At 51.2% G+C, this 25,304-nt stretch overlaps 1 protein-coding gene across 1 annotated transcript; it reads right to left on the bottom strand.

Moving 5' to 3' along the window:
- Positions 1 to 20,096: 20,096 nt before the first annotated feature.
- NEUROG3 (neurogenin 3) lies at positions 20,097 to 20,744 on the bottom strand. Its single transcript, XM_032878069.1, has one exon. The coding sequence runs from the start codon at positions 20,742 to 20,744 to the stop codon at positions 20,097 to 20,099; it is 648 nt and encodes a 215-aa protein (XP_032733960.1).
- Positions 20,745 to 25,304: the final 4,560 nt, after the last annotated feature.

Raw genomic sequence — 25,304 nt, 5'->3', positions numbered from 1 at the left:
GCTGTGCTCTTGTGGTTGGGGAGGTATAGAGATGGTGCAGGATTGCCCGAGAGTTCATTGGTAAATCTAATTCCAGGTGTCCGTGTCAGGAAGCCTACTTGCCCACAGCATGAACAATGTTCTTCCAAAATCATCTTCAGCCATCGTAAATGAAAATGTGACCTCTCTCTGCCTTGCTTCTTTGTCTGATTTCTTACTGGTTTAAAAATCGGTATTTGTGGAGATACTGACCACACCCCCCCCCCAGCCATATACCACAGAGGGTAGCTTGTCAGTCAAGTCCCTGATGGCACCTGGGAGCTGGGCCCCCTGCTACCTGCCTTGTGCAGTTGACCACGGGGGCTTGAACAGTGAGCCCTGGAACGGAGAGGGAGCAACTGCCAAAGAGGTTAAGAGGAGATACCTGGTTGCTGGACCCCGGGGGCTCAGGGAGGACTAACTGAAGGTGCCTTAAGTGAGTCTGGCAAGGAGGGAAAGGCTCAGCTTTCCTCCCTTCACCCACTGCTCAGAACCCCCAGAGTGTCCCCACGGGCCCCCCTCAGTCAAGCACGTTATGCAAAGGCACAGGCTGGGGGCTGAAAGCCTGGATTCCTTGCCCAGCCAGGCCACTGACTCCCTGTGTGACTTCAGTCAGGTTATCCCTCTCTTGGCCAGTCTGGCCTCATTTTCTCCATCTGAAACAAAAGGGTTATGCTAGACAACATCTAATAGTGGTTCCTTCCTCCTTTATTATTTGTGTTTAAGCCAGCCTGAGGCTACCTTCAGAATTATTTTTGTTTGTCCTACACTGTGTTTGAATTTTTTTCCAGTTAGTTGGTAACATGGGGAAGATTTCACGTATAAATCTGAATGTCCACTTCTCTTGAGAAATTCTAAGTCTTCGTTGTTGCCTGGAAGTAAGAAGCTGGGGGCCCTGCGTGGCTCAGTTGGTTCAGCATCTGCCTTCGGCTCAGATCATGATCCCAGGATCCTGGGATCAAGCCCCAGGTCAGGATCCCGGCTGGGTGCGGAGTCTGCTTCTCCCTCTTCTCCCTGTTCATGCTCTCTCTCTCAAATGAAAAAATAAAATCTTAAAAAAAAAAAATTAAGAAGCTGGACTTAAGTAGTAGCTGGCCCCCTTAGGGGATGCAGCTTCTCCAGGTGACCAGTCTCCGCTTGGCCACCACTGTTCATGTGTGTTGCCTGCGGGTGCCTGTAGCACGGGCTCTGTGGCCTCGGCTCTGACAGCAGGGAAGCTGGGCTATGAGCCCGGGTCTCTGGACTCCCTGCCACTGTGATTTCTGCTATTTTCTGTGGCTAGCTGGGCTCTCTCTACATGGCCAGAGGGGAGGAGTGACAATTTTTCAGAGCTGCCTGGGGTTACCCTAAGGCAAGCTGGACTTAAGGGTTTGGGAAGAGATGCAGAACTGCGTGGGCTCAGTGGGTCCCTCATGTTCCATGGTGGACCCCAATGCTGGAAAGGCAAGCAGAACCAGAAGGTCCCCTGGCCTCTCCCTGGGCCCTGTTCCTCCCACCCCCAACTAGTGGCTGAGCCAAGAGGCTGGAGTTAAAGCCCTTCCCCTACTGACAGCTTTACAAATCTCCCCCAAACCCCCACTAATGTGGTTAAATCATTGTCAGAGGCACAAGGTCACGTCGCCAGCTGCCTGCCCCACACAGAGGCAGCCAGTGGTGGTGGTGGTAGGGGGTGGGGGAGCCTGTAGGAGGCCTGGCCTTCCATCTCCATGGCTTCAGATCCCACACTAACCAGCTTTGGGGACCCCAGTTGTACTCTCAAGGACTTCTATCCCGAAGGATGCTGAGAAGTAATCTCAGATCTGGTGGCCACCTGGCCCAGGGAAGGTTCTCGAGGGACAGGGTCCGACACACCTGGGGTTGAGCCGTGGCTGCCCACCAGCTGTGCCCACCAAGTAGCACTGGAGACTCTGAGCCTCCGTTCCTTCCCCTGTCGGAAATGCCACCTACTCTGGGAAGTCTTCTCTGACTTCATGTCCCCTGAAGATTTTCTCCTCCTCCAATCTGTGCGGCTCCCAGGTACTCATTCCCAAGCCCACGAGGTTCCTTACCTGCCGGTTCAAGGACTTCTCTCCCTGGGGAGGGGGAAGCAGGAGGGAAGGTTGGATGACAAACCCTAGACAGTGGGATCCATGCTCGATTGGCCTCATTTCCAACCTCTGCCCACAGGCTGCCTTGCTCCTACCTCTCCCCGTCACCCCAACCAGGAGGTTCCAATAAACACAGGTGTAAATAAACACAGGCTCCAATAAACATAGGCATAAACCTTCAGTGATATGCACCAAGAGCCTTACAGAGCGCGCACCCTGGGGCATAACAGTTTCACTTCTAGAATATTGCCCACAAGAAATGACAAAAAAGTTCACCTCAGAGTTATTGATAAAGGGCTGAACATTGGACATGACCTAATGTCCAAAAGAGGATTTTGATTACCTCTATGATGATACTGTACCCGAACAGGTCAGAATATATGTAGCAATTAAAACGATGAAATCAATCGCTAATTCTTTGGCACCAAAAGATGTGCATAATATGTAAGTGTAAAAAGAAGATTATAGGACGAAGACCACAGAGTGAATTCTCTGTATCTCTTCTCTTCATAAATATATAATGTATCTGGGGGTGCGTAGAGATACAATATCAATATCAATGTTAATGTTGTTAACATTGTTAACATTGGGTGGTGAGATTAATGGGTGATTTATAGTATTTTGTTAATCTACACTTTTCTGCGGTGAGTTACTTGGGAAATTAAAGAAACAAAGACATTTATTTGAAAGCTGAGTGCCCCAGGTTGGGCTCGGGGGGCCTCCCCGTGTGCCCCCATGGTGGAGACTGGATGAGGCCAGGTGAGGCTGGGGACTGGGGATGGGGTGGGTAGCAGAGACGGCAGAACTGGCTTTAGCCCCCCTCCAGGCAAGCCTGAGCCAGGCTGAATGACGTCCGCTTTGGTTCCTGGCTTGTGTTGGGCACTCAGTCTCCAGGGGGGACCTTGTCTGGCCAGGTGATTGCCCCCCCTTCAAGCCCGCACCTGCTCCATTAATCTTCTGTGTCCTCACCTGGCCGACAGAGCCCACTCTGTGTGTTGACCTAAGAGGAGGGTGCCAAGGGCCCAGGGAGGGGCTCCCGCCCCATACCTGCCGTTGCTCAGCAGCTGGGGCCAGGCTTGTCAATGCTGATGGATGAGCTGGACAAGGCTGCTCTGTCCCGCCGCTGTCCCCCCACCCTCCCTGGGCCAGACGTCTCCTCGGAGCAGGATGGCTGATCCATGTCCACGAACCACACGCAGACCTCCCCTTCCAATGTGCCTCTGTGGTACTGTTAAGTTTTCTCATTTAAACCTCCCATAAACCCAAGAACATAGCAGTTCTGATTAGAACCATCTTATAGATGAGAAAATGGAAGCAATGAATGTAGCAATTCACATGATAAGATAGATGTATATTTCACTACAACTGAAAAATTTTCATAACAGATTAAGTGAAACAAGGACAGTATGACAAAAGTAGAGCCTATGTTTTTCTTCACCATCTCTATAAAAGTCTGCAAGGATATCTGCGCGTTGCTGACAGTGACTGGGCTGGGATTCCAACCAGGGCTTTGGGCTCAGATCCCATGCTCATTTTACTGTCTGTCCTTGCCTCTCTGTCCTGAGGTTCTTTCTTCCTTCAAGTTCCTACTGCCTCCAGGTGGCCTTCTGGGACTCCTCTCCAAATCTCTTGTGGGCCATCTCAGTCATTCTAGAAACCCTGTCCTCTGACCAGCCCTTAGGCTGACACTGTGCCCTGCACAGTTAAGTCCACATTCATCCTCATTAGCCATACTTCTGAGAGTCTCCAGCTGGTACCTCAGGGTCTTGGTCCCCATCCCACTAGATGAGGCCTCCCTTCTTCCCATTTTCTGGCATCATCTTGATGACATCAAGTCCAAACCCCAAAGCTCACACATTCAAGGGAAAGACCCACGGCTCCTCACTTAGATTCCATTTTTTCTCAATTTGCAGGCAATCCCGCAGAGCTTGGATAACTGGCTCCCCGGGCTCTAGGTGACTGGGGGGGCAGCAGACTGGAAAGTGGGTGGCCAGCTTCCAGAGCCAGGCCACCCAAAAGAGCCGAGGCCAGGACCGCAGAGAGAAGAGATCAGTCCTCACAGCAGTCTGGGGCTCTTGTCAGAGAGGTGGGCACACTTCAGGAGCTCCAGGAGCATCCAGAGCCGGAGCACAGGTGACAGCTGTGATGCCTCCCTAACCATCACGACAGCTGAGCTTGGAAGCCATCCTCTGCTGAACTTTGGCTGTTTCCCACACACTGGGCATGCGGCGTGTGCTCTGTGTAAAGAGGTACAGAAACATGCAGTATTTAAAAAAAAAAAAAGTCTATTAGTTCCCCAGGGCCACGATAACACATGATCCCATATTGGGTGACTTAAAACACAGAAATTTATTCTCCCACAATTCTGGAGGCCGGAAGTTTGAAATCAAGTTGTTGGCAGGACCCTGGTCCTTCCAAAGCTTCCAGAGGAGACGCCTTCCTTGCCTCTTCCAGCTTCTGGTGCCTCCTGGCCCTCCTCTGCTTGGGGTTCCCTAACTCCAGCCACTGCCTCTGCCTTCATGTGGCCTTCTTCCCTGGGTCTCAGGATCTGCTTCTTCTCTCCTCTCTTCTAGGAACTCGTCACTGGATTTAGAGCCCACCTAACCCAGGGCGAGCTCGTCTTCAGACCCACAACTTAATAACCTCTACAAAGACCCCTTCTTCCAAATAAGGTCACAGTTACGGGTTCCTGGTGGACGTATCTTCTGAGGTGGGAAGTGGGGGGGCACTAGTCATTCCCCTACAGAGAGATTCTTAATCTCAGATGATTACAAACAAATTTTTAAAAAGATTTTATTTATTTATTTGACAGAGAGCAAGCACAAGTAGGGGAGGAAGAGGCAGAAAGAGAAGGAGAAGCAGGATCCTCACCGAGCAGGGTGCCTAATGCGGGGCTTGATCCCAGGACCCTGGGATCATAACCCAACCCAAAGGCAGACACTTAATGACTGAGCCACCCAGATGCCCGGTTATAAGTTTTTTAAAAGTCCCACTTTATTTTATTTTATTTTTTTTATTTATTTGACAGAGAGAAACTAGGCAGAGAGGCAGGCAGAGAGAGAGGAGGAAGCAGGCTCCCCGTGGAGCAGAGAGCCCGATGCGGGGCTCGATCCCAGGACCCTGGGATCACGACCTGAGCCAAAGGCAGAGGCTTTAACCCATTGAGCCACCCAGGCACCCCTAAAAGTCCCACTTTAATGTTTAACCAAACCAACCAGTTTCTGATAAATGTTTTTATACAGAAAGCTCATTTCCTGGGCAGAGCAGGTACTGGAGCTCTGGATCTACCTTGAATTTCCAGAGTGCCCAGCACAGTGCAGGGCACACAGTGGGGGGGGGGCACCCAACCAATCCTGAACCAAGGAGCCCATTCAATTTCCCTTCCATCCCTTTCTCAAACCCCGTGTGGTACAGTGGGAAACCGGAACAGGAGGAAGGATCCCTAGTTTTCGAGTTGAGAGAGCCGAGAATTCCACCCCTCCTGCTCCTTGCTCATTGACGTCTTAGCCCCTGAGTGCCTACACCAAGCCTCCTGATCCCTGCTTGTCCTGCCAGTTCACTACAAAGGTCTCTGTCTGGGAGCCTGATGTGGGACTTGATCCTAGGACCCTAGATTCATGACCTGAGGTGAAGGCAGACGCTTAACTGACTGAGCCACCCAGGAGCCCCTCATTAAAGCTTTTAAAAGACAACACTTCCCTCTAATTAAAGAATAAAACAAGCTCAGGGCAAAAACCAAACAACATGTAGAAATGAAAATCCTGCAAGTTTGTTGTCTTGTCAATAAATCGTTAAATGTCTTTCCAGATTCTTTCCCAAACATAAACACGCATGTATGTTTTGTGCAAATAGCTTCATGCTACACCTCTAAAATAATGTTTGTTAGCTTTTAGCCAGAGTTTCTAGGTATTTTGTAGTGGCATAGTTTGCAAGTTGTGTTGCCTGCCATCTTGCTTAAAATCATGTGTGTTTTTTCCATTTGGCAATATATTGTGATATATTTCCCCATGTTAACAAGTATTATTTTTTCAACACAATATATATATATAATGTATAATATTCTAATCTGCCCCCTATGGTTGGACATTTCTTTTGTATCTAATTTTTGCCATTATAAAAGCTGACATTATGAATACCTTTGTTGATAAATTTTTATATGACTTCTGAAGATTTCTCTAGGAAGAATTTCTGGACCAAGAACTTGACTATTTTTTTTTGATTGTTTATTTTCAATTCAGTTTAGTGACCATACACTGTACTGTTAGTTTCAGGTCAGGGGTAGAGTTTAATGATGCATCGGTTGCCTGTAACACCCGGAGCTCATTACAGCAAGTGCCCTCCTTAAGGCCCATCACCCAATAATCCCTGCCCAAGAATCTGACTATTTTAAGGCATTTGATAAAACTGCCAAAAAGAAAGGATGGGTCAGTTTTTAAATAACTGAAGTAATATACCGACATAATAAAAATTTTTAAGTACAGAGAGACCATAATCATGATAATGGCCCCACATGACATTCACTGAAGCTGTCACGCCATCCCCTGCTTTTATATATTATTATATTGTAGCTAGCGTATACTTATTGTGTTGTAGATCCTGTATTTAACCTTTATAACCATCCTAGGAGAAAGGTACTGTAATTATCCCTGTTTCACAAATGATAATGAGGCCAGAGGAGAGGCCATGCTCCACTGGGGATGTGCTTTTGAGCTTGACCTTCCCCTCTTTCCCAGGAGGCCGTGGGGCTCCGCCACCAGCAGCTGCCTCTTTTCTTAGCGCTCAGAGGGCCTGGCACATTGATGACACTCACTGACACTGGCAGGGCCAGACACCCCCCTCAGAACTCCTTGGGCCTTTTTTACTCTGTCCTGCTTCTCTCCCACTCCTTTGTTTGTTTGTTTACATTTTATTTATTTGTTGGACAGAGAGGAGAGAAGGAACACAAGCAGGGGGAATGGGAGAGGGAGAAGCAGGCTTCGCACGGAGCAGGGAGCCCCATGAGGGGCTCGATCCCAGGACTCTGGGATCATGACGGGAGCCAACTCCTTTCTGCTTCATGTTGTTCCAGATAAGAGGACAGTCGCCACCTCCTTCCTGCTTTCTTAAGGACTCCAGCTCTATCTGCCTTGCCCCTGAGAAGGGTAGGAATAGCACTCCGCTCCTCCCAGTGTTGATTGTCCTTAGAAGGGGAAATGGCAGGTGAGGGGTCTGACTGCTTAACAGATACCCTTTTCTTACCTTTTCTCACTCTCATTTCCCCTGGGGCTAAGGGGACTCCCTGAGCCTGAAAACGAAGCCTCAGCCCAGAAGGTGACTGATAAGAGATCCGAAAGGCAGATCTCTTTAAAAAGCGGGGGTGGGGGGGGGGGGGGGGGGGGGGGGGTGGTTTGAGCCCTGGGCCTGGCACTCCCATTCCTTCAGTTCAATTTCCTTAAAAACACCACTGCCACCACCAAACGCCTACCACAGGCTATGCCTTCAAGGGACACAGCGATGCCCTGGATGGGGCCATAGCTTTCCAGTTCTGACCCCAGACAGTTAAGACTCACAAAAGGGGACTAAATTCAGTGCCATGGGGACAGAGGAGTAGCGGTCAATTCTGCATGGGGGAATCCAGGCTGAGAAGCTGGGACACTTGGCTCAGGGCACTGCTCTGCTGTTACCTCTGAGTGTGACCTTGGGCTAGTCTATTCCCCTCTCCGAGCTTCAGGTTCCACAGCTGTGAAGCCAAAGATCCACACTCAGGGGTCCTTGAGGCCATTTCCAGCCTGGGCATGAGGCAATTTTGTTCCCCCGATGCTGAGCCGTTTGGGCGGCGGCTGGCTTTTTGCTCTCACTTTTTAAAAGCAGCGAGTGAGAGGAGGCCGCGGTGGGGGTGGGGCACAGGGACTGTGAAGAAATTCCCAGACTGGTCTGTTGCCTTTTTTGTGTGGACAGAGGAACTGGGGACCACTGGGGGAGGGCGGAGGGGAAGGATCAGGATGGAGTGAGCAGGGGGAGAGGAGGGCGTAGGAGGAGACTGGGAATGAAATAAAGGCAAACTCACAAAAGGATGTGGAAAGTGAGTGACAAGTTTGAGGCTGCAGGCCTGAGGCCGACCGGGCCTTTAGGGCGAAGAATGGAGACAAATGAGCTGGATTTTCATGCTTGGTGGAAGGTGAATGAAGAGCATCTTTTTAAAACCCTATCAGGAACTCTTTGGATTGTCATTAGATCTGGAGAGGGGGAAGAGACGGAGGGCGGAGACTGCTGAATTTGGCCCCCTGGGTGTGAAAAGATGCTGATTCTCTGCTGGCGACAGAGAGCTTGGGGCCCTCTCCTCAAAGGTTTCGGTAAATTATTTGTTATTTCGAGGGCCCTTGAAACTCAGGGGCAGGCTCCCCCTGCTCTGGGTGGGTAGCACCACACTGGAGTGAGGAGTGGGAGGAAGGGAGGGTTGGAGTGGGCACCAGGTTTCCAGCTCCTTACAGAGTGACCAACGATCTGGGTTTGCCAGGGACTTGCAATGTCTAAACTGGGAGAGTCCTAGCCAAACCGGGATGGTTGGTCACCAGACTGCAGGGTGGGGCTGGTTGGGAGGGGTTGGGGAGGGAATTGACTTGCCCAGAGCCAGTCCTACCAAGCCATGGAGTCAGGGCTGGGCTGGTCTTCGTCTTGGCCTTGGTCCTGGCCTCCAGTGGGCTGCAGGGCTTACCTGCTCAAGGGGGGAGAGAGGAGATTCCAAAATGGGAGGTTCTTTGTTCATTTGTTTTTTCATTTGTGAAAGAGACGATTAGAAACAGTTGCATATGACTGGATATTAGATCATATTACAGAATTGTTAATTTCATCAGGTATAAAAATGGTTCAGTGGTTCTGTTTTTTAAAAATAACTTCTCCTTTAGAAATGTATTTACAAGTGGGAGGACAGCTATCTGGGATATATTTAAAGATATTCCACAAACAAAATAGAAATAAAAATTAAAAATTCCACACACACCCAGGGGATGGCTGGGTAGCTCAGTCGGTTGAGCGCCCGACTCTTGCTTTCAGCTCGGATCCTGATCTCAAGGTGGTTAGACTGAGCCCCACTGAAGGCTCCGTGCTCTGTAGGGAGTCTGCTTGACATTCTCTCAGCCCCTCTCCCTCTCCCCCCTCCTCCACACTCTCTCTCTTTCTCAAATAAATAAATAAATATTTAAAAAATATGTTTCAGGGACACCTGGGTGGCTCAGTTGGTTAAGCATCTACCTTCGCCTCGGGTCATGATCTTGGGGTCCTGGGATCAGGCCTGCATCAGGGTCCTTTCTCAGTGGGGAGCCTACTTCTCCCCCTGCCTGCCTCTCCCAGTGCTTGTGCGTGCTCTCTCTCTCTCTCTCTGACAAATAAATACATTAATTAAATATTTTTTAAAAAATGTGTTTGCAGGATGGAGGTTGATAGGATTGGGGCAAATGAAAGAACAAGAGGGGCCATGAATGGGTGGTTACAGAAGCTGACTGATGGCGCACACTTGTTCTCTCTCTCCACTTTATACATTCTTGAAAATATCTAAAATCAAAAGGGAGAGCATGTCAGTGATGCAATGTAGCAGTGTTCAAGACTTCCAGCTCCAGCTAAGGAGAGCCTGGGTTCCATCCAACTCTACTTCTTACCAGGTGACATGTAACATGTCATTGAATTGCTCTCAGCCTCAGTATCATCATCTGTAAAATGGAAATAATTCTGCTCTCATAGGTTAATTAACAGAAAGTTCTTGGGCTGTGATTAGATATTGTAAGCACTATAGAAATTAGCTGCTGTTAAGATAGGGAGCTTTTGGGGGAAGATGCACCCTTTCAGCCAGGAGGACCCTTCAGGGCTTTGATTCTCCGGGGGTCGTGGGTGATTCCCTGGAATAATCCTTCCCTGGAGAGGGCCACTATTGGGGCTAGGCCCTGACTGAACAATGAACCCAGATGGCTGTCTCCTGTCCCATGCCCTTGGCTTCCGTGCAGCGCCCTGCCTGCCCCTTTCTTGTTTTCAGCCTCCTGTGTTCTGCAGAGATTAGTTTTCTCCTCACCTGCTCCAGGTCTTAGTGGCTAAGCTTGTGTCTTCATGCCGTTGATGACTTTTCCTCTGGTCTCTTGTCAGTCAACCATGAAGGCAAGAGGGCAGGACTCAGGCTCCTCCTGGGGTCTCCCTTATAGGCTGAGCCTAAGGAAGTGCGAGCATATGCTAGTTCCCATGTGGAGCAGCACACACACTCCAAGACATATGTGCACACGCACGTAAACTTCAGGCAGGTATATTAACACGTGCTTGCAAATGGGACCAGCAGCAAAGACGTTAGAAGGTCTAAAGCTGCAAGGAGAAGAGGAGAAGGGGGAACCTGGTCTTGCTGGCTGGGGGGCAGGGATCATGGTGCAGAGCTCAGTGGGGCTGTGAGCCCCAGAGCTTGGGGTCGGTCACCATCTAGAGCCAGGCTCACCATTGAGGTCTGTGTTCTCAGAGGTCAGCCCCAGGCAGAGTATTGTAACAAGGTACTTGCCTCCATGTCAAGAGATTGCGCCGAAAGACCTGGATTTCAGAGGCCGAAAGCCAACCTTCTGCTAGATGACAGCCACTGCTGATGGTGTGGTGGTCGCAAGAATGGAAACATTGACTCTGCGCCTGGCACAGGGGCTGAGCACTTAGGTTGCCTTCTTTCATTGAACCCTGACCTTATCCTGTGAGAATGGTAACAGCATATCATTCTATCGTTGAAGAAACTGAGGCTCAGAAATATTTGGTCACTGGCTGAAGGTCACACAGCTGGGAAGGGACAGAGCTTGGACTTGAACCCAGACTTTTTGTCTTCAGAGTCAATGTCCTCTGCTGCTCTAGTCTACTGTGCAATTTATGCTGAGCAAGGAAAGGACACTGGGGAAGGACTGAGGGCTAAAATTGTATGATGTTTAAAATTTGCTTCAAGGTAATCTACACAGGTAGTGCCGGGGGAAGTGGGAAAGTGTGTGGGCAAAACACACTTGGCTCCGAGGTGATAATTGTTGAATCTGGGTGATAGATAACATGAGATTTCATTATACTCTTCTTCCTATTTTTGAATTTTTCTATGGTAAATATTACCAGCCCCGGGTTCTACCCTGGCTGTACCGTCACTGGGGGACCTTGAACATGTTACAGAATGTCTGTATGCCTTAGTTTCTCCACTGGGCCTTCCCCCATCTGTTTCCAACTCATTGCAGGGTTGCAAGACTGCAGTCTATGCCCAGGAGATAAGAAGTGTGGTCACACCTCCGTCTGTCGAGACACAAATTCTCTTTCTAAGGACAGCCATGGACTCCTTCTAATTGAAGATTCATTTTTTGCCTCCCACTCTGCAGAAAGAAAAAGTCTGGCAGAGCTGCCTATGTGTTTGGTCTGTGTCCAGACTCCTGGAGTGGAAAAATGTAAGTGTGTGGGGGGGAGTTGCGGGGGGATGTGCAGTGCACTGCTTGCTCCACCTATGTGGGTCTCCTCTTCTCTTCCAAGTCGCCACCTGTTCATTCCTCATTCAAAAGGGGCCTGGAGGCCCCAGGCAGAAGGGTGGTGCCCAGACCTTGGGGGAGGCAAATGAGGCTTTGGGCCTCCCAAACACTGGGGATGATAAATGGGGTCCGAGTCTTTCAGGCTTCATTATAGAGTCGCCATGGGTTTGCCCAAACCATGGCAACCGATTCAAGCAATGATTAACCTAATAAAGCAGAGGCAAAGGGGAAAAAGATGCATTCAAGACCCCAAGTCAGGGCCTGGTTCTCTGGAGGCAGTAAATTTCCCTTCGGTGGGTACGGTGTCCAGGCCCCAGACGTCCTAAATCTCTGCCTCCAGGAGTGGGGGTGGGGACGCCTGTGAAAGCAATAAATGGATGTCAGAGATCAGCTGGGATGGCTCCAATGTGCACTTAGTGGTCCCCCTCCTGGGCCCTTGGAAGCAAACCCAGCACTGGAGACATCTGCTTTAGCCCCAGGAGTCAGATCGCCGGAGGCCTTCTTCTTTTGAATCCTGGTGTATTTGGCCCAGGGGAGATGTGTGTGTGTGTGTGTGTGTGTGTGTGTGTGGTGTATGTGTGCCTGCACACGTGTGTGCCCATGCACATGTGTCTGTCCATCTCTGGGGTCTGAAAAGCAGGTAGCAAAATTCTGCTACTGCCAATATGACGGGCAGCCTCCGAGATGGCCCCCAGTGACCCCTGCCTCCCGGTATCTGTGTACTGTGTAATCTTTTCCCCTTGGCTTTGAGCTGGATTTAGTAATGTATTTCTAGTAAATAAAATGTGGTGGAGGTAATGGGATGTCACTTTTGAGATTAGATTACAAAAAGACCGTGGCTTTGGTCTTGGGTCTTCTTGTTCACTTGCATTGAAGGGAGCCAGTTGTCAGGTTGTAAGTTGCGGCTCTATGGAGAGGCTCACGTGGCAAGGAACTGAGGAAAGCTCTGGTCCAAAGCCACTGAGGAACTAAGGCCCTTAGTCCAATGCCCTCGAGGAATTGAGTCCTGCTAATAGCTCAAATGAGTGAGCTTGGAAATGGATCCACCCCCAGTAAAGCTATTGGATAAGACCATATTCCTGGCTGACACCCTAACTACAGGCATGAGACACTTGGAGCCAGGGCCCCTACCCACAGAAGACCCACGTAATGAATGTATCTTTTTTAAGAGGTAAAATTTTTTTTGTAATTTGTTATGAGCAATAGATAATTAGTACAACAGAGATAGTATAGCTGGTAATAATGTTAGGGTATCAGGAGCCTCAGTTTGTCTCCATAGTTAACAGGCCTTGGGTAAGTCATATAACCTTCCCTAGTTAATGTGGGAAAGTCAGTTCTAGCCCATGCCCTCTTGGCTAATCATCTGTAGGAATAAGATAGAGATGGAGTGGGTACTGTCATGGGTTCTGCTTCAAATTGCTGGTAGGCACACAAAGTGTATGGACACATCCGTCCTCTCATTTGAATCCTCATAAAACCCTATGTGGTAGGTGTGGTTTTCTCCATCTATCAAGATGGAGGACTGGAAAAGCTAAGAAATTGCTCAAGGTGCTAGAATTAGGAAGTGGTGAAGTTAGGATAGATGTCAAATCTATGAGAGGACTATCGCAGGAGGGACGCCCATAACCTGATTATTGGCGTTGTTATTGGTGATCTCAGAAATAATCATACTGTGGTGATAATCCAGTCTCATCTAACCAGATGGGGCATCTTCTAAAATAGACCCATAGGCAATCAAGGATAGGTTATTTTGGTGCTGAGGAGAATATGATGCAGGAAGGGTCATGGGTCTCCATATAAATTATTCATTTATTCAACAAATACTCATTGACTTTATGTGGTAGCTGGTCTGGGGAAGGATAGAAGTTTCCAAACATTAATTGACATGCCATTCATTCATTAGTCAATTCACTTACTCTTACTTCGTTCTAAAAATGTGTGGCATAGGTTGAGAATGGGCACTCATTGGATTCATGAAGGACAGTTCCTACCCTAGAGAAGACCAGTGGAAGGTATAGGTGAATAAACAGCTAATTAAAATACTACCAGGAGAGTGCAAGGATATTCCTATGCACAGAATATTATGGGAACAGGAGCAAAGAGGGAGGAATAGTTCAGAGATAATCCCCGGGAGGAGGTAATGTCTGTGTTGGAGGTTTGGTGGGAGATGGAGAGGAGGGAGAGAGGCTTTGGGCAGAGAGAGCAGTGTGGAAAAGAAAAAAAAAAAAAGCATGGAAGGTATGCCTGAGTATGTGTAAGGAAAAACCTCAAACAGGTCAGTATTTCTGGATGGTAAATATCAAGGCAAATAAAGCATTGTGAAAAAGAGGCTGGTTGCAGCACGACTGTGGTCATAAGCTGAAGTGATTTGTGATGATAAAAATAAATAATAATAGCATATATAAAGTAATTTAATCTGACAACAACCCTGTGGTACTAACTGCTCATTACTCACCAGAATCCATACTTTACTTCTTCGTCGGCACATAAGTACTCTTCCAGTTTGGGTACAGTGATATGATCATGTTCTCCCTATGGAATGTGAGTGGAAAGTGCTACTTCAGAGCCTAAGATTTAAGACTGTGGCTGAGGTTCCTCCATGCTATATTTTCCCTTCCCACTGGCTAGAACATATGACAATGCAACCTCAACTATGTGGATGGCAAAGACCTAGGAACTGGTGGAGAAAGGACGTAGAAGGAACCTAGGTCCCTGAATGATGTCAGGAAGCAGAGCTACCACCCACCTGGAATGCTCCCTCAGACTGAATTATTAGTGATTGTGTTATAGCACCTTAACTTGAACCCTATAAGCAATATTATCTCCACTTTACAGATGAAGAAATTGAAAAAAATGTTAAGGAATTTGTTCATGGTCATACTGATAGTTAATGAACCAGCTGGAAACTGAACCCAGATTTGTATCACTTCACAGCTCACATTATACCATCATTCCCTATTGGAACATGGGCTTTATCCCAGGGATGACTGAAAACCACTTGAAGATTTTAAACAGGGGAGTGACAATGTTATAGTTGCATGTTACTCTGGCTGTAACATGGAGAGCACAGTGAAGAGTGCTGAGATTAAAGATAGGGAGATCAGTTAGGCAGTCTCTCCATGTGAAGGATGAAAGCCTAAATGAGAGTAGTGGTCATAAGGAAATAAAGGGACAGCCAGATTCAAGAAATAGCAACAAAGGAAAAATCAGCTGGGCATAAGGGTTAATTGGGTGTAAGTAGTGAGAAAAGACAAGTATGGATGCCTGAATAGTAATACTTAATGAGACAGGAATGGGAGGAGGTATTAGTTTGGAGTTAGGGGAGAGAAATTCCATTCTGGACAAGTCTCATTTGGGGTGCCAAGGGACATCTGGATATATAATCCTAGAGTTTAGGAAGGGTAGATTTCATCTGAGGAGGGTCACCAAGAAAGGTAAGTGACCCTTAGCCATTGTGCAAATTTGCACTGTACAGAGGTGCAAAGGAAATTCAACTTCAAACAAAAGCACCCCCTCCTTAAAAAATTCAGGGAGAATAAGAAGAATTTGAGACAAATGAAGATGCTAATGGTAATAATTACCATCTATGGCAGCTTTGCCTGCACTAAAAGCGAACACATTAACCAGTCCAGTTAGGCAGTCACTATTTACCATCCCAAATTCACAGTTATTGAAAACTACCAGTAGAAGGACCAGGCTTCAAACAATGTCTGTGCAATTCTGAAGAACTAAGTGTTCTTAACCACTCTGCCATCCTATGTATGCATCTGGGGGGCTTCCTTAAGCCTTTGTTCTTGGAATAACTAAAAGCTCTTTGTAACCTGAAGAATGAGACTCCAATTGAGGGCCAAGTTCCAAACCAGTTTTCCCAGTTAGGGGCGCTGCAGCCTACACTTCCAAATGTTGCTTCACTTCAGACCTCTCAGATGCTGTCAGAAGTCCCTAACACAGTCACTGATTCTAACTCCATCATTTACAGAGGAGAGTCTTTTGGCCTAGAGGAAAAGGGCTTTCTGAGGTCACACAGTCAGTTAACAGCAACAGAGTCCATCCTTTCCCCACCACGCCAAGGAAACCTGACATTCTTCTGGATCTACACATATCCACAGGGGGCTCCCTAGAGACCGCGGTCTAGAAACGTGGACAGGGTCGATAGATGGTTTTGCCAGGAACGTCTCCCCCTCTGAACGAACACGGTACTTTCAGCACCATGGTCAGAGGCGAGCACCAGCTCTCCGGAAGTCCGTACCCAATCCCGCTCCCCCAGCTTCTGCCTTGGCCCTCAGATCCCAGAAGCAGAGGGGGCAGAGAAGAACAGCCTGGGACCTTGGAAGAGAATGGGGGTGGGATCAAAGGCAAGTATGCAAGGGAGCCTTTGGCCTTACAAGACCCAGAAGACCCAGCTAGAGCCAAAGCAGGAACAAACCATCTCAGCCTAGAGCACAGAGCTCTAAACAGCACAGAGCCTAGAACCAGGTCGCAGTCCTAGCTTGCTTCAGTGATTCACCAAGTGACTGGGGGGCCTGAGGAAGTCACCAACTTTCCTAAGACTTTAGGTCTCTGTGTCTATGGGTGTGAACATCCCGCCTTGTCCTCCTCACCAACGGTAGGAAGGGACCTAAGATAAGAAGTGTCCAGCCTCAAATCTCCCACTGTCTGTGCTCTTGGCCCTTCGAAGGCAGAGCAGGCAGGTACAGTTAGTGAGTGCTCTCTTCCTTTTCTTGAGCACAGCCTGAAGGTATTTTAAAAGGATTGGGGGCAGGAAAATAAACACAACTGAGAATATTAATTATGTAAATGCAAAAATGTAATTATAATATACTCAGCACTTATTCCATAACATATTTTTAGCCAAATTCCCTTACACCCTCCCCACAGTGTCCCCACTGCCAAGGCCAAAGGGTCTTCTCCACCATTCTGGTTGTGGGGAGCCTGTAACTTTGTCCACCATAAGCACTGCCTTTTCTTAGGCACCCAGAAATCCAGTGAAAGTGTATTAAGGACTCCCTTCATATTCTCCAGTGAATTAGCTGAGGCTCAGGGACTTGTCCAAGGTCACACAGACAGGCAGAGTGGCCCTTAGAGGAGAGGAGGGGCAAAGGGCGCCTGTGGGGTCTCGTGTCCCCTAGCCCCTCCTGCCTTTGGGCCAGCCCTGCAGCAAGGCTCCCAGACATTAGCATTCCAATGGCCCCGGGATGCTTTGTCTCCCGACGGAGGCCGGCTTGGGGATGGAGTGGGATGGGGGCAGGGCACCATAAATCTACCTGCTTGTGTGCACGGATGGGGGTGGGGTAGGGGCACAAGATTCATGTGCCGTTTTTCTGGAAGTCAGTCTTGGTCTCAGACAAAGGCAGAAAAGGGGTAAGAGCCTTTCGACCCGAGGGTCTTTCCTGGCCCTGCACGGGAGCCTGCCCGGATTTCAGAGAGCTGAGGTGCAGGGGATGACCTCAGACTGTGGGAGGCTCCGCACCATTACGAGTGAGGCGTAGTCTCCAAGTGCGGGCTGCCAGCCAAGACTGAGACCAGCTTGACTGATTTTAAAAGCCTCTGAAAGCCAAATGCCCGTGAGGTCTTGGGGGTGGGATGGGGCGTGGTGATAGTGAGGCTTTGGGAGTTAGTTGTCTGCACCACTCACAGGAATGTTTCTGAGGCCTTCTTGGTGAGTGGCTCTTTGGAAAGAGGCATGGACAAAGTCTCCCATTGCTCCCATGTGCAATTCCGTACACAATGATGGCGCTCACCCTGTGCAAGGGAGCCCTAAACTTTGCAGTGATTCAAGCAAACCCAAACCTTTCTCTGTTTCCTCTTGACTTGGAGAGTAGAGCTGGCAGACAGCTCCGGGGTCAAATCCACCCCTGACCCAAGGTGGCAGCCCAGCAGTCAAGTTGGTTAAACAGTACTTTTTTTTTTTTCTTTTTAATTTGTGGGGCGGAGGACCAGTCTGCGTGTTTGGTGACTAATGGCTCCTTAATGAGTACCCTCAAAGGTAGGAGGGGGTTGGGCAGTGGGAGCCTCAACCTGGAACATGGAGCCAACAACACTTTTGGAGTTTCAGGGAGTCCTTTGCACCGAGGGAGTCCCCTGCCTATTTGAATCACAGAAAGAAGGATTTTCGTACTTAAGGATTTCTCTAAACATATAGTCCTTGGCCCAAATGCCCCCTTCTCTTGCAAGCCTCCCAGTCCAGCCCCAGGTAACAGCAGCCCCACCTCCATCCTGTGCCTTGTACCTCTACCCACCACCCATAATTTTGGCTGTATACTTGTCTGTATACTTGTCGCTTTCCTGGGAAGACAGAAATGGATCTTCTTGCTTTTTGTCTCTCCATGCTCTTCCCCTAAAGGCACAGAAAGTAGCAGGCATTGGCTTGTTCCATGCAACTAGGAGCTGCGGACACCTGTCCCGGTGTGGTGCCCCAGGTGGAAATTGGCTGCTGCAGAAGTCACCAATAACCAATTAATCTCCTCCCAGATTAAAGCCATGAAATGAGACAACACCTTTGTTCATTCTTTTGTTTGTGCATCCCTTTCCCCTCCCCCAAATCCAGCCCTTGGTAACTGAGGCATATTTCCTCAGAGTTACCTTTCCTGGGAATAGAGGAGAATAAAAGTTCTATTGGAAGCTGGGAGGGCAAAAGAGAGAGACGCAAGAGGCGTTAACCCCGGGTAAGACTCCACCTTTGTGCTCTAACTGGAAAGCTACCTAAGGTCTGGCTCCCAGCCCCTGGCAGCCACCACACTCACCTGGGCTAGGCCCTTTCCTTCCTGCGGCCAATCCAAAAAGGCGTCCGGGGTTCAATTCACAGAATAGAGTGCCCACCCTCCATTTTCCTGTTCCTGTCAGGCAGAATCTGGGAATTCTTACACCTCAGTCGGCTTCCAGAGGTACAGGGTCCCGCAAGCCATTTAGGAGTGCTCCAGTAGAACCCCTGGGGTAAGTTTCAGTCCCTGCCACACACCAGCGCAACTCTACCTTGGGAGTAAAGAGTGGCTGGAAACCTTGAACAGGTTCTTGGTAAGTTTTCTATCGAGACTGCTGGGTACCAGGGGTGCCAGAGATCTCAGCAGGAATCTCCACTCTCTCCACTCCCTGCTGCTCAATTCCACGCATCAGGATGCCACCCTCCCAGAACCCGATGCATAAAATGCGCTCAGAAGGCGGGCTAGCTCTCTAAGCACTCTGGGAAAATTCCTGGGATATCCAGTTCACGTTCCATGGTTCTGAGGGCTCTGACCCTATGGTTGGGCTATTACTCTTCCTCCCCACATTCAACAGTTGCTCGAAATCCAGGCTAGTGGCGTCAGCAGGGCCAGCAAGTAGCCCTAGTTGGAAACTTGTCTTTCATCTAAACCACTATTTGGAATATGACAAGTAGCTGCCCTATAAATAAAACAGGGAACCGGACCAGTGATTTCTTAAGAGCCTTCCAGCTCTTACCTTCCATGGGGGTTTAGCTGACTCACTCTCAGGACGCAGTCTGCTCTGCCACCAGCCTAGCGCCACAGTTTCTTTGCCCAAATCAGAGAAGGTGCCCAGACCCCCTCTCCTTGGACTGAGGTCCTCCCCCACCCCAGCCAGAGGCTGTCACCCTCCCCTCTGCATAATTGAGTTACCTAACTGAGGTTTCTTGAGGGTGCTTTTTTTTTTATTGGCTCAAAATCTCATTCACCAGTCTCTAAATAATCTTATGTACAAAATATAGACTTTCCCCCCTGCTGTGAAATCTCATCAATAAATACAAGTGTGTAAAGGGGGGGCATATAATTTACCGTATCAAAATTCACTTCAAAAGATACCATATAATTTACAGGCTGATATTTTCTTTTTTCTTCTTTTTTAAAGACGACTTTTCTTTCTTTCTTCTTCTTTTTTAAAGGGGCGCTTCAGCTCACAGGGAAGCAGGACAGACACTCCGGAGGCAGACAATCTCTTTCCCAGTTCACAGCCTGGTCTCCCTCCCCCAGGAGCGCAATGGTTCCAAAAAGTGCTCGAGAGAAGGCAGAGGATCCCTCCGTGGAGTAAGGCATCAGAACGGCCAGAAACCAGCACTTAATAGGGACTGGAGGAGAAGGTCAGCAGCGTCTTTGGAGAAGAGAGCAAACGGTGAGAGATCAAATACTGGATTAAATCACATTGGTGGAGGGTTGGTAAGAGAGACTGACAGACTTGAGTGAGTGTAGGATGGCTGGAGACAGCAGGTGTCTCCAGCTGCTTAGTGCCACAATCCCTGGTGCCTTTGCCGGAGACTTGGGGTGGCTGCAGGGAGGGGAACGCGCAGAGCTTGCAATCGCCCCCTGTGCAGGCAGCAAACAGAGGGCTGAAGCTGGCGCTGTGAAGAGGAACTGGGAATTGAACCCACCTGTTACCCTCCCTCCTGCAGGGAGCCGGAGACTGGAGGAGAAAGTTCACCCTGGGGCCGCTGCAGCCCCGGTGGGTCCCTGACTGCCTCTGTGGCCCCCCACCCACAGCCAAGCACCCACCACCCAGTGGCTGACAGTCTCCTTCATAGGAAGTCTGAAAGAGCTAGGGCGCTGGGGCGCAGATCGGCAGGAGAGGCAGATGCCTGCAGCCCATGACGCTCCTCCAGCGAGGCGGCGGGGCTCAGGCTGCCCGCCTGGGAGACCGGAGAGTAGAGGGAGCCCCAGTCTCCCGGAGAGCTGCCGTCCTGGCAGCCCAGCTCCTCGCAGGGCGGTGTGGGAGGCTGCAGCCCGTAGAGGCTATGGTCTGCTATGCGCAGCGCCTGCGTCAGAGCCCAGATGTAGTTGTGCGCAAAGCGGAGCGTCTCGATCTTGGTGAGCTTGGCATCGTCGGGAAAGGTGGGCAGGACGCCGCGAAGCGCGTCCAGGGCCGAGTTTAGGTTGTGCATTCGATTGCGCTCGCGGTCATTGGCCTTCTTGCGCCGGCTCCGTCGCTGCTTGCTCAGAGCCAACTCACTCTTGGGCCGGCTGCGCCCCGCGCGTCTCGTCCGGAGCTTCCTCGAGGCCCCTCGGCAGCCACCCCCTTCCTCGTCGGCACAGTTCCCCCGCACTCGAGCCGGGCTGGTCGGAGCCGACGCCACGCAGATCACTTCGTCCTCGAAGACGCCCTGGAAGGGCTGCTCTGTCTCCTGGGTCACTTGGACAGCTGGCGTACCCGAGGGATGAGGCGTCATCCTGCAGCAGGGGAAGAGGTCGGGGTAAGCGTGGGTCCAACACCCTAGCGCAGTTCCCTATCCCGGATCCAAGTGGGAAAAAGCCCAGAAAGAGCCACCTCCCCCCTCCCGCCGGATCAGAGGACCCCTTTCCCCCTCCAGCCCTCGCTCTGTGGCCTCCAGGTGTTACCTTGTTCTCACGCGCAAAAGGGTAGAGAGCAGGGCGGGGGGTGGGCAGCGAGAGCAATTGGTGAGTTGAGCTGGCCTTTTCGTCTGCAAGCCCGGCTGAGAGCAGGCGCCGCTGCCTGAAGTTTCCCCAGCTCCAGGAAAGCGCAACGCAAAGGGGTTCCCGGGCCACCGTTTCTGTCTTTGGAGCGGCTGCGAGACCACTCGGATTTTCTGAGCCGCAAGTCGTGTGCCCCTTGGCACGCTTTATCTGCTCGGCCTCAGCCAGGAGCGTGCCTGCCCCATTGCTGCCCGAGCCGCTGGCCAATCAGCGCCGGGGCCAGGGGGCCTCGCCACGCGAGCCCGCTCCTCCCCCGCGGGGCACAGCTGGATTCCGGACAAAGGGCCGGGGTCGGGGGAGGGGAGCGCCACTCTGTTTGCTTTCCTCTCTGCGGGCTCCGTCCCAGCAACTCTCGGTTCCTCAAAGAGCCTAGCCCGGTGAGAAGAGCCTCATCTGGCTCCCGTCTGGCCGCCCCTACCTCTTTGCTCTTATTCTGTCTTTCCTTGGCATCTGTCCAAACCATTTTTTGGTACCCCACAGAAGGCTTTGGGAAGCCTATAGGGTTGGTTAATTTCCACGTGTTACACACGGGGACATTAAGGCTCAGAGAAGGTGGCGGCTCGCCCCAAATCTCTCCGCCAGAGATAGGACAAGGAGCAAAGTGTTGTGACTACTTGCTTGGAGGAGTGCCCCTAACTCCAGCTGCTGCCCTGCTCTCCTACCCTCGGGCAGGCCAGGAAACACACACTGGGTGATGTTTCCCTGACCCTCTCCTTGCTGGGAGGGGGGCACAGGGCGACCACAGAGAGAGTGATTCTGCATATGTCTCTGCCACTTAGAGACCTTTCCTGGGGGGGGGCGGTTAGGAGCCCCCCTACCCCACCTCCCACCACCGTGTCTGGAGATGAGGCGCTTAGAACCTCTCCCCCCCACCCCCAATCTCCTTTCAGGAACCGGAGATGGCCATGGTGGGACCTCTGGTGACATTCCACCACTAGTAGTCATGGACAGCCCCCTCACATTTCGGCCAGGGCCTATGGGGAAGGGCCCAGGAGAGGATGGGTCAGGAGAGGGCCAGGAGCTCGAGGTCAGGCCTTGTCTTCTAAATGCCCGAGGTTTGCTGGCCCAGCGAGAAGCAGATCCCGTCTTCCTCCCCTCCATCCTCCTGCCTGAACTCAGGAGAGCAGGCACTGCTGGCACTCACTGGGTCAGCCAGCGCCACAGTGTTGGGCCGGGATCCGGCGGTGAGCACCGGGCAGGGACTCTGAAGTCCCCTGTTATCGCCGTCTGGAAATCTTTCCAAAGTGACACTGAACGCATCCTCCCTCCTTCCTTCCCCGCCCTTCCCTTTTGTCCCCGCCTCGGACACCCCGTGGTCTTCTGCTTCCGGTCACTCAGGGTGAGGGGTCGCGGCTTCCGCTGCTCTCTCTTGACCAGGACGTGTCTGGTGGGAAGGAGGGGGAGCCGAGCGTGGGAAGGGTGGGGCCCGCATTACATCTCCGCAGGCCGAGATGGCTTTACTTTCCAGCAGATGCAGATAGGCAGTGCGTGCCGGAAGCTGGAGGAGGGGGGCTGGACCCGGCTGGGAAACTGAGGGGATGGGGTGAAGGGAGGAGGTAAGTCTGCGGATCTGCCCCGGGACTGCCTCTCCACACCCGCCCCAGCTGCTTGGAGGGCGCAGTTAACTCCTGGGCAGGGAGAGGATGGATACTCTTGGGAGCCAGGGAGAGAGGGCTCCAGGACTGTATGGGGATGGGGGCGCTGTCTTCCAGATCTCAGCCAGTGGGCTCTTAAGCAGATGCTCCTTCCTTTTCTGCCTTCCATCTGAAGCTAGGGGTCAGACTCAGTAGCAGCAAAGGGAATGAGACTCTCAGGTTCCACATTTTGCTACTGCTCCTTCTTTAGGTCACTAACTGCTCCAAATGTGTTTTCTAGTCATAAGAATGAGAACCCAAGGCCCTTTTTGCAGATGGAAAAGTCAAGACCCAGAAGGGGAAGGGACTCACCCAAGGTCACACAGCAAGTTCTACTGGAACCACATGGAATTCAGGTCCTAAGACTCTCACTTGTAGATTCACCTTTGTACCTGCTGCCTCTTCCTGATTGGGGGAAATATATATATTTTTTTTTCAAGGCAAAACCAGAACCCCAAAGTGCAGAAAATAGAAGTCCCGTATCTTTGACAAAGACAGGGTCAGAGTAGAAAAGGGATAGTGGCCCCATCTCCCAGTGCCAAGAGGAGCCAGCGTCCACCCACGTTCCATCTCTCTACTTTCCTGCCCCATATACCTGCCTTGCTTGATTTCTGTTATCCTGCAACTTAATGAACGGACAGGAAATCCAAAGCATGCTTCCCTAGGGCTTCCAGACCCAGCCCCTCTCCAGGGAGCGAGCCCTGGCTACAAAGGATCAAGACATCCCTACGGGTTGCAGGAATCCTGGAGAGCAGCTGGAAACCAGGACTCTCATCCAGCAGTGGCCCTGAGATAAAAGGCATAAAAGGTAAAGGCGACTGGCTTGGCTGGGTTTTGCCGCAAGCGGCTAATGGGTACTGGCAAGAGCGGAAGGGCGAGCCTCCTGCACCAGGGTAAGATTCTGGGCATTCTTGAGAACCTTCTTATCTGGGAGAGAATTCTGGGACCCACTTGGAATTCTTATCCAGCTTCCCCGGAGCAGCTCCGGCCCAGGGCTCTCTGGGGCTTTGCAGGCAGCAATCACCACTACTTTGCGCAAAAAATAGGGCGAGGAGCGCGCAGCGTCCCGGGGCAGCGGTCTCCTTGAGGAACGCACCAACTCTCGGCAGACAGCCCTTCTTCTGGCCAGGAGAGCAGGGCCGGAGGTCACAGAGTCCTGGGGGATTAGAGATCCGGGATCCACGTCCTCCCTCTCGCTGCTGGGGACGCACAGACCTCTCTCCAAAGTCAATGCCTGTGCTTCTGGCGGCGGAGGCGCAAACAGTGACAACTCAGCGCGCGCCGCCGGTGTTTGGGAAACGGCTCTTCCCTTGGGGAGCAGAGCCGGTTCCTGAAGCCTCAGGCCAGCCACCGCCTGTAAGGTCTCCCAGACGCGCGCGCCTCTGCTCTCTGAGACCTGGGCAAGCCTGGAGGCTGAGGCAGCCCAGGAGACAGGCGACGGCCTGACGCCTGGAGACCGCGGGCAGATTGGAAAAGAAGGAAGGCAGCGGTCCGCCCTGCCGCCTTCCTGTCGGCGGGGGGAATCTTAGCAGTGACTGGGGGCTCTTTGAGAAACAAGCGGGAGAGAGGGGGGCCATGGGAAGCTGAATAGCTAATGGCTTGCCAGAGGAGGGGGCTTCTTTCTCTCGCCTTCGCCTAGGCGCTGAAAGAGGGGAAGACAAAAATCTGGCGAGCGAGCTGCCTGGGCCGAGACTGGCCACTTCAAACAGCCCTTCAAACAAAAGGAGACGATGAAAAGAAAGCCCCACCTGTCTCCAGTGTTTGCTAAAATAATAATAAATAGATTTCGTTTAATAAATAATTACAAGAGATTGTAAAGTGGAGTGCTTTGGAAAACATCTACCGCGGGAGTCCCGCAGCCAGCCGTCACCTGCTCCCAAGGCGGACAACTTTATTGTTAAGCCACCCCCCAACTAGTTTGCCTCTGATAAACTCTCCCTCGTTTTCACAATGACTGTTTACTCATAGTTAGCACAATATTACCTTTGCCGTGATAAACCCAGAGGGGGGGAGACCTGGCCCCTGGCCCCTGGGCACACCTGTCCCAGAAGCTGACACATGGATTTGGCACCGAGCAGGCCTTCCCCCCGGGGGGCCCTGCCTCCGTGTACATTGGCCCAATTGCCACCCATTTATAACAGGTTGACTGCAAGGCCTATCTCGGTCCTATTTGTCTTCTTTTATTGAAAGCATATGGTCTCCAGGGGCTCACCAGCCCCATATTTCATCTGCCGGGAGCTGGGGCGCTTCCGCAGGCTGGTGCTGCCCAGGCGCGCTGCTCCCTACTCAACGGCTGCTGCGCCAGCTGAGGGGATGGCGGAGGTGGGGTGGGGAGAGATAAGACGGGCTCCTCATTCGCCTTGGGAGAGAAGCCATTCCCTCAGAGACTCCTCCTCCCCCGGCGCAGAGACCTCGTGCGCTCTTGAATGGGTGGCTGGTTCTTTTTCTTGGGTAGGTGAGAGGGCGCCATATGCCACCCCCCGGGGCGTAGGAGGGAGCTCCATCCCAGGCAGCCCTCTAACAAAGGCAAGAGAGGGCCCAGGACCTCAGGAGAGCCCGAGGTCTTTATTTCCAGATCCCCCTCCCTGCCCAGGGCCGCCTCCCCCCGGATGTCCGTAGCTCGCGCAAAGCGCCTGGAAACAAAGTGTCCACATTATCCCA

This window comes from Lontra canadensis, unplaced genomic scaffold (assembly GCF_010015895.1).
Source record: "Lontra canadensis isolate GAN:19392208 unplaced genomic scaffold, GSC_riverotter_1.0 scaffold3, whole genome shotgun sequence".
NCBI classification, from domain to species: domain Eukaryota; kingdom Metazoa; phylum Chordata; class Mammalia; order Carnivora; family Mustelidae; genus Lontra; species Lontra canadensis.
The sequence above is the reverse complement of the archived record's forward strand: the minus strand, read 5'-3'. Positions and strand labels throughout refer to the sequence as shown.

Coding starts and splice junctions, on each gene's coding strand:
- NEUROG3 (XM_032878069.1), bottom strand. CDS start 20,744: ATGACGCCTCATCCCTCGGGTACGCCAGCTGTCCAAGTGACCCAGGAG.